We start from the raw sequence: 16,219 nt of genomic DNA, 5'->3' as shown, positions 1-16,219 counted from the left end.
TCCTCAGTTATATCAGCTCCTTTTTTAACATATGTTTGTAATATATTTGTAAATTGATTGTGTGTACTTATGCTTATCATAGTATGTGTTATAATTATTCATTTTAATAAATTTGTACCTACTAATGTGACCTGCCTCATTTTTTTTTTTTTTTTGTCATTAACTCTTTATTGGGTTTTAGGAAAGATACAAACAACCGGCCCTAGGCAGATACACATATAATGATAGTAACAGTAGAACATTGTTAGAAGAAAGGAATACAAAGATTAGCACAGCAGTCGGTACCACAATTTGCCAAATCCTACATTACAATATGATACATAACAGTTTAAATACAGTGTGTGTTGCAAAATCAATCAGTGACCTTCCTCATTTAAAGTCCCATGACCATTGCTATGTTTTTGTATGTATATTTAGGGATGGAGACATGTCTCTTTGTATGCCTCAGATTATATTTTTCTTTCCCAGTTTTTTTAGCAAGCCATGCTGAGTAACCCAAGAACAGAGAGGAGGGTAGCCTGTGGCCTGTACTGTACTCCAAGACACTGAGTTTACAGTTACATCAAAATAGCTTTTATCTAAATCTCTACAGTCTACCAAACCAAAAATGCACCTGGCTTAGCATGGGACCCGGGCACATGTGGAAATCACTGGAGCAACTGTTCCTGCGTCAGTGATTTCCAGCTTCCAGGGGCATCAGCCAGGTATGGTATATACATATTTACATTAGTACAAGCTGGACCAATGCAACTAGGTATAAACTATCCATACCTGGGATTGTTCTGTAAGAGTGGTTTCAATTTTCTCTCTGCAGAAATCTTAAACGATGGAACAGCTTCTAAAAGGACAAAAAGATATTTATTTAAGACTGAGATGGTAGGGCCTACTACCAGAATAGTCAATTTCTTTGTAAATTCTTTTTCCACTGGATATTTTGTGTGAAACCCTAGTATCAGGTGTATAGGAGCCTGGGGATGAGAAATATTCTGCAGTTTCCTCTAACATCCTCTCTGGGTGCTCTCCTTTGTTTCTACTATTAAAGCAGGTAGATCTACATCCAACTCAGCTAGAAAAGGTGAGGATGAAGAAGAAGTCTAGTGGCTTTGAGCTCTGGAAAATAATGGCTGAATTGCAGGCTTTTAGCTGTCTTAGAATGTTTTTCATAGTAACAGGGAAAGCTGCCTTGGTAGGATATGTCACTTGTTGCATGCCTGAGATAGAGCTAGAATGCAGAGACTTGTGTTAAAATAGGTCCTGCTCTGGTGCAAGAGAAACATCTTCACTCTAAATGTTCTTTTTGTTAAGCTTTGGCAGAGCAAGTGTTTGACCAAGTTTTTGCTGTGGCTACCTCGCACTGTGTTTCCACCACTGCTATCAGTGAGAAATATAGAAACACAGAGCAGTAAAAAAAGACCATAGAAGAATCAAAAGGCAGAACAAATCAAGTTTTTTTAAATTTATGGTTGTTTTTTTTTTAAACGTATTTTATCTCAGCATAGATCTATGCGTGTCTTAGGCATGTTTGAATCCACTTACATTTGACTGACTCACTACACTATCTCACAAAAGTGAGTACACCCCTCACATTTTTGTAAATATTTTATTATATCTTTTCATGTGACAACACTGAAGAAATGACACTTTGCTACAATGTAAACAAGTCAGTGTACAGCTTGTATAACAGTGTAAATTTGCTTTCCCCTCAAAATAACTCAACACACAGCCATTCATATGTAAACCACTGGCAACAAAAGTGAGTACACCCCTAAGTGAAAATGTTCAAATTGGGCCAAAAGTGTCAATATTTTATGTGACAACCATTTTTCTTTCCAGTACTGCCTTAACCCTCTTGGGCATGAAGTTCACCAGAGCTTCACAAGTTGCCACTGGAGTCCTCTTCCACTCCTCCATGATGACATCACAGAGCTGGCGGATGTCAGAGACCTTGCGCTACTCCACCTTACGTTTGAGGATGCCTCACAGATGCTCAATAGGGTTTGAGTCTGGAGACATGCTTGGCCAGTCCATCACCTTTACCCTCAGCTTCTTTAGCAAGGCAGTGGTCGTCTTGGAAGGATGTTTGGGGTCGTTATCATGTTCGAATACTGCCCTTCGGCCCAGTCTCAGAGGGGAGGGGATCATGCTTGGCTTCAGTATGTCACAGTACATGTTGGCATTCATGGTTCCCTCAATAAACTGTAGCTCCCCAGTGCCGGCAGCACTTATGCAGCCCCCGACCATGACACTCCCACCACCATGCTTGACTGACACACTTGTCTTTATACTCCTGACCTGGTTGCTGCCACACACGCTTGACACCATCTGAACCAAATAAGTTTATCTTGGTCTCATCAGAGCACAGGACATGGTTTCAGTAATCCATGTCCTTAGTCTAAACAGTCAATGGCAACCATAAAAAGCGCTATTCAAGACAGTCTTGTGCGGACAGATAACCAGGCAAAAATCAGTAAGATAAACCATATATTGACTTATTGTTACCATATGATGAATTAAAAAACAGTTAAAAATCTCCTCACACAAATAGATGACAATCAACTTGTTCACTGCTGTAGTGGTACCTTATGGCGGCAGCCAGAGATGGACTGGCTTTTTGAAGAATTGCTGCAGTGGTGGAACCCTCATGCACCCCTATGAAATCCACAAAAGCGGGGAATGGAAAGGGTGAACCCAACTCGTGTAGGGACCGGGAGACGATGTAGAGCCTCGACCGAGTCCCGGATGGTGAACGGCAGCACGACTAGCCAGCCGTAGGTGGAGAAGGGGCCGGAAGACAGCCGGAACAACCTCCAATAGAAATCAGTGAGCGAATGACTTCCGGGGCGTGACGTCAAACGCTCAGGGACACCAAATCCAAAATGAAGCTTGGTACTCAAGATGGTGGAGAGAAAGCCGAGGAGAGCAAGGAGAGAACGTGGCTGTTGTCTTGACAACGCGTTTCGAGCGTGGCCCTTTCTGAAGTCAGACTCACGTCCTTAGTCTGCTTGTCTTCAGCAAACTGTTTGCGGGCTTTCCTGTGCATCATCTTTAGAAGAGGCTTCCTTCTGGGATGACAGCCATGCAGACCAATTTGATGCAGTGCGCAGTGTAAGGTCTGAGCACTGACAGGCAGACCCCCCACCCCTTCAACCTCTGCAGAAATGCTGGCAGCACTCATACATCCATTTCCCAAAGACAACCTCTGGATATGACACTGAGCACGTGCACTTAACTTCTTTGGTCGACCATGGTGAGGCCTGTTCTGAGTGGAACCTGTCTTGTTAAACCACTGTACAGTCTTGGTCACCATGCTGCAGCTCAGTTTCAGGGTTTTGGCAATCTTCATATAGCCTAGGCCACCTTTATGTAGAGTAACAGTTCTTTTTTTCAGATCCTCAAAGAGTTCTTTGCCATGAGGTGCCATTTTTAACTTCCAGTGACCAGTATGAGAGAGTGAGGGCGATAACACCAAATTTAACACACCTGCTCCCCATTCACACCTGAGACCTTGACCAACTAAAGTGAAAGTAAAAGAAATTCTCAAAATTTGGGTCGACATCAGAACACTTATAGAGCAGAAATCTTCCAATGGGACACTAGTTCTGGTGACCCTGATGCCACCTCAAGATTCCCTCACTTTGGAGGGATTTCCTCTCACTTCCTGTTTTGGCTATGGGACAGGAAAGTGAACAGAAATCTCCCCAATAGAACATATGACAAAAAAAAACAAAAAAACTGATGAGGGTTATAATCCTCCTTATTCAATTCATTTAAAAAAAGTGCATTTAGTTCCACACAAGTTAAAGCTGCCCATAAACAAACAAGGTGGACGGAGGAATCCCCCAACTGGGATATTGTCTCCAACAGCGGGACCTGCTGCTGTCAAAGTACACTGATGATTAGCTGCAACCACGGTTTTCCAGCTTTTTTATTTATTTGACTGAAGTGGATTAAATAATCAAGTTCTGTCAAGCAGGGAAGGCCACACACTGATTGAAATTCAGCTGGTCCCTTCTGAAACACCCAGATTTCGATTAGTGTATGGCCAGCTAAAGAGTTCAGTTGAGGTACAGAGTTACTCTCAAGTTTAGGCATAAAGACTGTGTTTTGGATAACTACTTGTTTAGTTACTATAGCAGTTGAGTTTTGCAATACAAGATCCAGGGTGTGTTTTTTTCCAGGTCTCATTTAGGTGTGTTGGGACTGGGTGAGCCCAAATGTCTCACATCAAAATTTTCACGATTAAAAATGAACTAATATAACAGGGTAGGTAATATTTAATATTATTGTTGTGTCTGTACCTCCAGAAACCCAGTACTATTACCATTATATAGGTAAATCAACCTCATCAGTGCCTGTCAGTGCAGCCTCAGTGAAGGAGAAAACATACTTACAAAATTTTATAACAGAAACAAAGAAAAACTTTTTATTTTTTCAAAAATGTCAGTCTTTTTTAAATTTGTTTAGCAAAAAAATAAAAAATAACATAAAATAAAAAAACCCAGTGGTGATCAAATACCACCAAAAAAAAGCTCTATTTGTGGAAAAAAAATTATAAAAATGTAATTTGGGTACAGTGTTGCGCAATTGTCATTCAAAGTGTGACAGCGCTGAAAGCTGAAAACTGGCCTGGGCAGGTAGGGGGTAAAGTGCCTTGTAAGTGGTTAAAACTATTAATACTTCCTGCTGACACCACAGATTGTGGAAGAGGTTCCACATCCTTATCGCCCTGACAGTGAAAAACCCCATACGCAGCTTAAAGTTAAACTGCTTCTCCTCCAATCTCATTGAGTGACCCCGTGTCTTCTTACACTACCTGAGACTGAATAGTTTCCTACCTATGCTGGGATCACCATTGAGGTATTTGTATATCGCTATCATATCTCCTCTCAAGCATCTCTTTTCCAGGGAGAATAAGTTTAGTGCTTGTATTCGTTCCTTGTAATTGAGGTCCAGTCCCCTTATTAATTTTGTTGCCCTTTTCTGGACTCTCTCCAGTTCCAGCACATCCTTCCTGAGGATTGGTGACCAGAACTGGACGAAACACTCCAGATGTGGTCGAACCAGAGTTTATAAAGTTGCAGGATTATGGTTTTATCTCTGGAGTAAAATCCCTTTTTGCCAATTGTCTGCTAGCTTTACTTGCTGCGGCTTGCCATTTCATGCTATTGCTCAGTCTGTCTTCTACTAGGATCCCAGATCTTTCTCCATCCTGGATTCCCCCAGAGGTTCTCCCCCTAGTGTGTACTTTGCGGCTATATTTTTTGCCCCCAAGTGCATTGCTTTACATTTTTCAATATTATACCCCATTTTCCATGTTGATTTATCACTTTGATTGCAGTCAGTCCTTAACATAGCTTTCTTTATTTCCCTTTTACTGCTCAATGTTCAACACACTTTGCATACAACATCATGGAAATGTATGCTACAATCATTATTCAAATTTTTTCTCAAACAACTTGCATTTTAGTTTGAACAAATATTTTTGAAGCATTCTCATTTCTTGTGACAGCCTTGCTGGCACTGATTACCTGAAATTGTACTTGCTGGTTGATGTCAGACACGTAGAACTGCTTCAGGAAGAGCTTGTTTTGACTCCAGAACATGCGGATGTCAGGAATACCATAAAGAATCATGGCCAGCCTCTCTAATCCGAGACCAAATGCCCATCCAATTTTATCATGAGCACCAGCTGCAATCAAAAACAAGAAGAAAATCCAGGAGCTTAGTTTGAAAGATATCAAATAAAATATTTATTGCGTCTCTAGTGGATGAACTGAAGAGATAGCAAAATCTGTCAGTAATTGCCATCTGATGATTCTAAAAGATATGCAAACAAAAGGCTGTGAAGCCAATCAACAGAGAAGGCTTGCACAATAATAATTGTCCAGTGTTTTCCCAATCTTTTAAGAAATATTACTAATCGCATGAGCATGTTATTCCTTCAAAGGAATTTCTAAGTCTAAAAACACAACATTTATGTCTGTGTTTCCTTACAACATGACATCATTATTAAAGTGGTTGTGAAGTCACATGTATTAATTACTTTGATTGTCTCTATTTTAGGTCCCTGTTCAGTACAGTGTGTGTGTTTTCCTAAAATTATAATGCTAAATACCTTCTTTATAGAGCCCTGCTGCACTGTCATGTGACCTCCCTCTGCTTCCCTTCCTGAGTTAGGATAGTGGGAGGGGCTGAGATTCCCCTCTGATGAATGCAAGCTATCAGAGGGAGGTTACATTTCTGCACAGCAGGGCTCTGCAAAGAAGGTATTTAGCATTATAATTTTAGGAAAACACACACACTGAACAGAACAGGGACCTAAAATAAAGAGGATCAAATGAATTAATATATGTTTCTTTACTTTACAAGCACTGGAGCAGCTGCAGGGAATAGATTTACACAGAGAGGAGTGGAGAGGGGAGAGGAGAGAAGAGAAGAGGGGAGGGGCGAGGAGGAGATCAGCTCTCACACAGACTATGGAAGAGACAGGGGAAGAGGGAGCGGGAGATGCAGAGATGCCGAGGAGAGAGCTATAAACGTGGTCAGTTTACAGAGGGAAAGAGAGGAACAGGTAGGATCAACCAGGTATTGTAGAACAAAGAAAGGGACAATTGGCACATACGGCAAACATGGCAAAAGCACTGTGCTATATCTCGTGCCTTAAAGGGACAGGAGCATGTCTTTTTTTTTTCTTTTAAGGGTTGTAGTTTCGTGAATATGTTTTAGGACACCATTCATGTGTTATTTGTTTGTATCAGTGATGATGAGTTGGAAATCCTGAACCAGAGTAACTTAAAAAAGAACAGTTTTTCTTAAAAATGTGCTGTGTTACAACTAGTTAAGTCCCTGAGGTGTATACCACCTCCAGGATTGCTGCATTTTTTGTATTATTTGGAGTATCACCAATGTTAGATAGTGTATCTATACTTATGGCTCTCCAACAATGAGAGCTGTGGCTCTCCTATACACAAGTCATACTGTTACTTGTCTGCTTCTCCTCTTCCCTTGTCCATTCACAGAACACTTTGTATTCTGTTAACCATTCAAAAAATATAAAACATTCTGTGACTGGACAAGGGGAGAGGAGGGGAGAGCAAATGGCAGTGCGGCTTGTGTGTAGGAGAACCACAGCCCTTCTCGTCACAGCGCTGGAGGTATAGCCAGAGCTGCACAATCTGCCATCATTGAAATGGCAAATAATACAGAAACAGCAGCTATCCTGGAGGGAGCATACATCTCATGGGAATAAAGCAGTTGTAACAGCACATTTTAGGAAAAACATATTCCTGGAGTTCTTCTGTAACCTGTAAGGTAATCTGCCACTAAAAAACTTTCACGTCTCATATTGATGAAGAGGGGAATCAAGGAAGGAAAAATAAAGCAAATTAAACTTCAGCTTTAAAGCTGAACAGGCAAACAGCTAATTACACAGACGAAAGACATAAATATGAACTGTTTTGCCTGCCAAATGCTCTCTATTTCTGTCTGTCCAGAAAATGCACATGCATCATGTAACGCCTTCATAAAACCTTTATTAAAAATAATAAAATGCTTATATCACATACAGTATCTCACAAAAGTGAGTTCACCCCTCACATTTTTGTAAATATTTTATTATATCTTTTCATGTGACAACACTGAAGAAATTACACTTTGCTACAATGTAAAGTAATGAGCGTACAGCTTGTATAACAGTGTAAATTTGCTGTCCCCCTCAAAATAACTCAACACACAGCCATTAATGTCTAAACTGCTGGCAACAAAAGTAAGTACACCCCTAAGTGAAAATGTCCAAATTGGTTCCAATTAGCCATTTTCCCTCCCCGGTGTCATGTGACTTGTTAGTTTTACAAGGTCTCGCATGTGAATGGGGAGCAGGTGTGTTACATTTGGTGTTATTGCTCTAACTCTCTCATACTGGTCACTGGAAGTTCAACATCATGGCAAAGAACACTCTGAGGATGTGAAAAAAAGAAGTGTTGCTCTACATAAAGATGGCCTAGGCTATAAGAAGATTGCCAAGACCCTGAAACTGAGCTGCAGCACATTGGCCAAGACCATACATATCTTCAACAAGACAGGCTGCACTCAGAAAAGGCCTCACCATGGTCGACCAAAGAAGTTGAGTGCACGTGTTCAGTGTCATATCCAGAGGTTGTCTTTGGGAAATAGATGTGTAGCGGTCACTTATTTGCTTAATAATGCCTAATAGTTTTATGTTATGTTATATCTTATCCTCTGGCGCCATCTAGCGGCCAAAATATACAAGGACTGAATCTTTGTTTTATTTCTATTATGATTATTCAAGTTGACCTGGAAGTCTTTTGTTTGTTTATATCTGGACATTAACTTAACCCACCCACAATGCTCAGTGACTCCCATGAACCTCAGGGAACAGAACTGCATTGTGGGAAGATTATAAAAGGGCTGGGAGCGGCCATCTTAGGGCTCTTGGACACACATGGCCAGCCTGGGAGGATCTGTGTGAGGTCTCCAGCACAGCGCGGCTTACCTCCACGGAACACCGATCCGAGCAGCGGTATTGTGACATCCCACAGAGCTGGACTGACGACGGGGCAAGACTGGGAAGGAGCCAGAGGAGCCTGACGTAGTTGTCTGGGAGTTCCGGAGCGTCTTGTGGAGAGGAGCGGAGCATCGCAGCAGTGCCGGCCGGCCGGAGACAGAACCCTGCACATCAGAACGGAGTCTTCTGACAACACTGTCCTGGTTGGGTGAGAGGGCTGTTGCCCACAAGTTCCTTGATGCACTTTTATACACACGTGTACACAAGACAGAGTTGCTGGGACCCATAGTCCCACAAGCAGATTCAAGAGGAATTTGTACTGAGTCCTTGGCATCAAAATTAGTTAAAGTACCACGGCACCAAAGCCGGGTTTTCATCTTTTCAGCATACTTTGAAAAGGAATCATAAACCCTTGGATTACAAAATTACCTTGTTGCTAGCAGAAGAAAAGAAGATAAAGGAGGACTGTTCAGTAACACATAAGGCCTTGGGTTATTTTACTATATCAGGGTGGTGTGATATTATAGGAGGGAGCTCCCTAGTGTTGTATTGTACTTAATCAGGTCAACATTTGATTTAGTACAGCTTTAAGCGTGCAGGAAATAGGACAGTGCTTAGAGTGAGATACACTCACTCTGATGGTATCCTATTTACTTTGTTATACCTCTCATATATTACTTCAGACATTATACACCTGTATTGTACCTTTTGTAAAGTTTAGTTGTCTGTCAGACTATGTTGGTCTGACAGTACAACCATTGTAGTTTAACCCTTCTAATACAACTACAGTAAATAGGGTTACTATTTAAGTATAACTGTGTGAGTGTTGTTTTCCTCTTCGTCACCAGCCCAGAGGAGGGTAAGGTAACTACAGACAGGTATATTATATTGAGTATTGTGAACTTGCCTTTGTGATTTCATTCTAACTGCACACTATTACACCACAGCTGTGTCAGGGGGACTGAGATATTCAAAGGGTTATAAGGCAGAGAACAGGCCCAAATAACTCAGCAGCTCCTTCGGGGGTCAGTGCTACAGACGCATGAGTGCTGCCAGCATTGCTGCAGAGGTTGAAGGGGTGGGGGGTCAGCCTGTCAGTGCTCAGACCATACGCTGCACACTGCATCAAATTGGTCTGCATGGCTGTCATCCCAGAAGGAAGCCTCTTCCAAAGATGATGCACAAGAAAGCCTGCAAACAGTTTGCCGGAAGTGACGTCACCCGCCACACGGCCCAGCTGTGAGCTCCATCGCGGCTCGCACCAGAATGCGAGGGGGAAAGGAACAGTGCCGCCTCCTGAGTCTCCACTGAGAACCTGAAAGTGGGCCCCTGGAGCATCCCACGACTTTCAGAAAGCTGGGGTGGCAACAGAAAAACAGTGTGGCTGCCAGGTAACCTCTCTCCGAGGCATAGCACCACTAGTTCCCAGAGACCTCTGTCTCCGTCCTGGAAATACAGGCTTCAGCCTCCCTGGCTGTCTTTAGCCATGGCTCCTCGCAGTGTCTCCTGCCGGAGGAAACACCAAAACTGAGGAGCCGGCGGGGAAGCATGCCTTTTAAATCTAGGCTGGGCATTGTTTCCTAAGAAGGGAGGAGCCAAGGTCTCTCATAGGTGGCTGTCCTGAAAGACGATATGGGAAAAAGGTTTGACTAGAGTAGCACCTTAAGTTTTGTCAGTTTTAGGCACAATGGGGGTTATTTACTAAAACTGGCTCATGCATAATCTGGTGCAGATCTTAGAAGCTGATTGGCTACTATGCACAGCTGCACCAGATTCTGAATGCACCAGTTTTAGTAAATCTCCCCAAATGCGTTTTAGTTTGCATATTTCATGTTGTCCTTCTTTTCACAGTGTTGTTGTATACACAAAGACCCATCATAATTAGTTTATGGTGAACAAATAGATTCATGCTGAAAGCATAATGTTCCCATTTTAAGCTTCTCCGATTGATTTTATTCCTCTTAATTGGGGTTTCATGCTGTTTGGTAGCAGAACCTTACATGAAAAAGGTGAAATAAGGACACAGGTTTGTGTGATAGGGTGAATATATGAATAGTGATTTAGACTTTACACAGCCCAGACATTTACTTTTAACACCTTTTCATTCAAAAAAGTGTTCTTGTCCTTGTCTTTCTCTGTGAAATGACAGGAACCTTCAAATATATCAGAGGTATTATAAATTCAGGAAGGCGGCATTTAAAAAAGGATTTTCAGAACAAGATGATAGAATCTAAGACCCCATACACACTATACAACTTTGGTTGTCTGATTTCCTTTAGATTTACCAAAACCATGTAGTGCAAGGGCCTGCCTGATTGCATACAAATTGAAATTCTTAAGGTCTGACCTCATATTATATGGGTTTGGTAAATCTAAAAGGAAAAAATCTGAAGAAAATTGTATATTTTTTATCCAGCTTAAGTATAGAGAACAGGGTAGCATAAGCAAGCATTACTTTACATAATCATTGATTAATGCAACAGCAATCTAGCTTTTGTGCTAGAGGTAATTAAAGCCTAAGTTTAAAAAAAAAAAATAAGCACAGGGAGCATTGCTTACCTTAAAGTGGAGTTCCGCCAAATTTTTAATTTTTTTTATAAGCTTAACTTTGGATCATGCCATACATTAATACCACTGATTTTAATAACATTCGCCCCAATAATAAACATGTTAGATTGAAAAATAACTTTTATTCCGCTTTGTTGTAACTTCCCATTATGCTTGTGGGCATATAAAGCCCACAAGCATTGTCTTCCAGGATTGTCTTCCCGTCCTCGTGCATGCGCAGTAGGAAATGATCGCAGCACTGGAAACTTATGACGTTACCATCACAACGGGCGGCGCCGCCGGAAGTGCCCGCCCCGTTGTGATGGCAACCCGAACGGTGGCCATCCACACTGACTCCTAGGAAATAAGACACATAGCTCCCAGGAAACAGTGCGCTGCCGGATATGACGGACATATCCGCGGATGGGAGAGGCCAGAAAAGATAGAAAACACTGCTATCCAGGTAAGCTCTTATATATAAAAAAAAAATAAAAATCCATTGCTTGATCTATATGCTGCAATAATGATTTGTAAGAAATAGTTCTAAAGGTGGGTGGAACTCCACTTTAAGTCTGATGTGGCCCTTGTGCTTCTCATTCAGTAATAATGTTCCCTCCCCCCCCTCCATAATCTGCTGGTGCGATGAGGGTTAATAGAACTGAGAAGCTTTCATGGGCTCTCTCAACATCCTCCATTCAATGAAGGCATACTACAGCTTCTATGAATGGAGAAAAGAACCTTTCAATCACCCCCCCCCCCCTCCCCCCACCGTCCATTTGTAGATCATTTTTTTAACTCATAGAAGCTCTAGTACAGCTCTAGTAGGAGCTGGGCGGAATCAGCCAGGTATGATTAGTGCCTATGACAACTCCTCAGTTCTATTAACCCCTGCTGCACCAGAAAGTCTGGTGGGTGATGGTGGTGCATTGGAGGAGGAAAATTACTTCTGAGCTGGAGAAAGGAAGCACAAGGGACACATCACACTGAAGGTAAATAACGTAGCTTGTGCTTATGTTGCATTTTTTTTTTCTAATAAATGTAGATTTTTCTTCTTTGTTGTGTTGTCTGCTTGACAAGTGTAATGATTTGCACTTTGTTATACCTTAACAAAATATTTGAACAAGAAATGTAGACTTTTAAGGAAAAAATGTATACATATACAGCAAACACATTGCTATTGTCAGATCTGATCAGTATTTATGTACTGTAATGGCACTAGTGGGCCAGTACCCTGGGTAGCAGGGTAATGGGGGCAGCACTAATTTCATTTCCCTCTCCTGGACATCAGTGGCTAAACTGTAGAGGGAAGAGGGTACAGTGGATATTGAGAGGAGTCAAAGGACTCTCTATTGTTCAGCAAATAATAAACCATATGTCATTTCTTTGTCCACTAATCTAATGATCTGTACAGATGAAATATAGCTCTGCATATAAAGCAGATAGCTGTTTCCAATAGAGTGGCTGGTAGTCTTTACTGCAATATTTACAATGCAGGGGGTGAAGCCTGTACAAATGGGCATTATCATTAAGGCATGCCTAGGTCGTAATATATAAATATGGCTCTGGCTTAAATCAGAACCAAACTCCACAAATACCTATCTCCATTTCAACAAAGCGTCCGCAAAAATCCCTCGCTAGTGCTAACATTTTCTCCCCGGCATTTTCCGGGTGTTGGGTCTTCGGCCATACACACACAAATTAATTCTTTCCATTACTGAGGTGTGCCGAGAATACTGAAAATAAGATTAGGAACAGGCAAGTAAGTTTGTTTTATTGCAGGAAACAAATAGCTTGTCTCTCCTTCAATAAAGATACTGCTGGCTCGCATTTTTTAATTTAGCTTTGGTTTTGCTTTATGTATTGCTTTAATGTGCCCTGACCAAAAGTTTCTTTCAAGAGAAAAGAAAAAAAATGATAAAGTAAGTTTTATGTTTTAAGTAGGATCATTTTGCTAGAAATATAAAAAAAAAGTCAAGGGCCTGGTGCCCAACACAAAGCCTGCTGTGTCCTGGGCTTTGCCAGTGGGGTGGTGGGGCGCTCCCTGCATACCAGAACGTGGCACTGACAACTGAAGTACTGTCAGGTGGAGTGATCTCTGCCCGACAGAACATATAAAGTGCTGTCTGGAGGAAGGGAGAGGGAGAGTGGCACAGGAACGTGTGATAAGATAAGTAAGCATTGACTACCAATGCTAGGGGAGGGAGTGAGAGGGTTAACAACACAGCCACTGACTACCAATACAGGGGGGGCTGACACTATTTGTCACTGATCACCAATGCAGAGAAGGAAGAAGGTGGTTGACAGCACTGCCGCTGCCTACCAATGAAGGGGACATAGAAACAGTAACAGGACTGCCACTGACTAGCAATGTAAAGGGAGGAAACAGCACTGCCGCTTACCACCAATACAAGGTTGGAAGGGGGCATTAACATCATCGCCACTGACCACCAATGCAGGCAGGGGCTTAACAGCACTGCCATTGACCACCAATCTAGGGGATTACCTGTACTGATCAGCAATGCATTGGGGGGGGGGGGGGGGGGGGCTGAGGGATTAACAGCAGTGCCACTGACCAACAATACAATGTGTGGGTTATGAGCATTGCCACTGACCACCAGTGAAGGAGGGAGGGGAGTTCATAACATTGCCACTGACAAAGATGCTAGGGTTAATATTGCAGTCACTGACTCAAATGCTGGGGTTTATTATTGTGGTCACTGACATCAATGCTAGAGGTTATTATAGTGGTCAGTGACACATACTGGAAAGTATTATTGCAATTATTGACACCGGCGCTGGGAGTTAATATTATGGCTAATGTTACCATTACTGCCACCGACACAAACAACCAAATCAAGCTGCCTAATGAGCTCCAAAGAAATAACGAGAAAGGTCCATTTTTTTATGCAGAGCAAGCAGTTAGGGTAGCTCCCTCCCAGTGGCTGGAATATGACTATACCAACATGTTCCTGACCCTTCCAGCAGGTTGTTAAGCCAGTTCTTTCTGGATGGCTATCTTCCTTATCAGGCAATCCAAGGCACATAATTCTACATAGCTTCAGTGTTGTCAGGAAAATATTTACTTGAAGAGGCCTCTCTTCACACTGGTAGCTTCAAGCATCTGCCTCCTGGGTCCCACTGCAACACAGAAGCTCTTGAGACAGCAGGGTACATGGTTTAGGTATACATTTAGAGAAAAGGGGAACCCACATACCCAACAACACAGTGGTGGAGACCTATTGGCAAACCACCTACCCTGTTCCAAACCAAAGCCCCACAATGGTGTCAAGCACCTTCCAGCCCATTTCAGACACAAAATGTGCAGTTCGGTTCAGATTTAACAACTTTAACATAGCTTGATAGCAAACACTCTTTTCTTCACAAAGAAGCATTTCCAACATGGTGGCTTAAGGCAAGTTTCAATGGAGCAAACAATTTTCAGAAATGCTAGAGCTCATGCACTTACAGTGTCACAGATTCTCAGTTAGTCTCTTAAAAAGGGTGTAAATTGTGTCCTGCTCATTCCCAGAAGGCTCTTCTGAATTAAGGGCAACGTTCCTAATAGCATACTGTAGGGACTCTATCCTGCTATGGGGTTCTTTCACTTAACTACATATAAAACACACCAGGGCCTATTGGTCTCACTCTCTACCCATGAAAAAGTCTCCGGTTTCAATACTTTGTGAGTTGACCAAGAACCTGTATGTGGATTTGAAAAGTCAGAAGCCCTGACTTGTATACTTGTACAGATCAGTAATTCAGAGTAATCATTTTTAAAGGTGACCTTTTTATTTTTAGTTCACCTTTTTGAAGTGCAACCAAGGGGCCCCAATAGGTTAAAAATGATAGTGCAGTATAGAGGAAATTCAGGTTCCTTTAAGTTACATACCTGTAGGTCAACTCCAGCTTTTGAAAGGCCTAGCCATAAAAATAGCATTCTGAGTGATTGGCCCCATCCAGCATATAAGCTAGGACAGATGAGCACATTGATCACAAGAATGAGTGCAGAGCTGCAGTACTGCTCATCTACGCTAGAGCAATGCTTATAAGCGGAGTCCACAAATCAGCTTATAAGCATGACAGCACTGACCCTTTAACTTCACTTTCACCTTCCCAGATACTTTAGAAACCTGCCAACCTACATTGATTTTGATAGGATAGTACAAAAACCTGTGCTGCCTATGTGGTATAGTATAGCAAGGTAGACACCCTCAAGCCGCAGCCAGCAGTGAAAAGAGATTAAAAGGCACAGTATTGAGCTAGGAATCATGCTAGCTGCGACTATCTGCCACACAAACATAACAAGCTGAAGCATATGAGTGTTCATGTACTACAGGTATATGTGAGTACAGAGGAAACCTTTGGCAGTAGGCATCTTATCATACAGCCAATGTTTCCATAACAGAACCAACTCATTATATTTTATAGATAGCAGTTATATTGCATGAAATCAAATGAGCTTTTAGGTATACAAGTCTATACTGAAAAATATACATTACAATATAAACATCTGACTGGTAAATAAATCTTAGTTTTGTTGTTCTTGAGCTTTTAATAAGTATCTTGGGAATCCTGGTGATTCTTAGATAATACCAGCAAAAGCTCAAAAACTTTTCAAAAGATAAAGCAATACCATTTGTACTTCATGACATTTTTTGTAAAGCGAACAGGGAGGCACAAGAATACTGAAGGCAAGGATGTGTCATCGCTGAAAGTTTTCTTTCATTAATTGGGTTTTTCATAGTAAAGAGTAAAGGAAAGAATCTTTTCAGTAAAATGTGCTGGCACTTGTCTGTTAAATTGCTGTAAATGACATGAAATGTGTGGAGTGATAAAAGAAGATGCAGAACTCAATGAAAAGACCAAAGAGAACACACAGGAGCTTAACCTAAAGACACAAACCAGTATATAGAATTCACGATTCAGGAACTCATTCTGAAGTCTGCTGAACAGAACTTCTCTACCAAGACAGACAACTTCACAAGAAATTCAACCTTGTAAAACAGCTAAATTAACAAAAATATGATGATACATAAGGCCCAGACATACCTTAAAATATACTGTATGATTACGTTTATTGCCAATGCAACAAAAATACAAAAAAAGATGTTACAGTTGAAGGCAGCACCTATCAAAAATAGATGTGTA

At 41.6% G+C, this 16,219-nt stretch overlaps 1 protein-coding gene across 2 annotated transcripts in view; it reads right to left on the bottom strand.

Annotated features, from left to right (window-relative positions):
* FARS2 (phenylalanyl-tRNA synthetase 2, mitochondrial) overlaps window positions 1-16,219 on the bottom strand; it is a 649,181-nt gene that overhangs the window by 210,718 nt on the left and 422,244 nt on the right. For both annotated transcript variants that reach the window (XM_073631001.1, XM_073631002.1), the window contains exon 6: window positions 5,529-5,689. In XM_073631001.1, coding sequence (XP_073487102.1) covers window positions 5,529-5,689 — 161 coding nt within the window. The remainder of the gene's footprint in view (window positions 1-5,528; window positions 5,690-16,219) is intronic.

This window comes from Aquarana catesbeiana, linkage group LG05 (genome assembly GCF_042186555.1).
Source record: "Aquarana catesbeiana isolate 2022-GZ linkage group LG05, ASM4218655v1, whole genome shotgun sequence".
In the NCBI taxonomy this organism is placed as follows: domain Eukaryota; kingdom Metazoa; phylum Chordata; class Amphibia; order Anura; family Ranidae; genus Aquarana; species Aquarana catesbeiana.
Note: the sequence above shows the minus strand (reverse complement) of the source record. Positions and strands in the feature narration are given on the sequence as shown.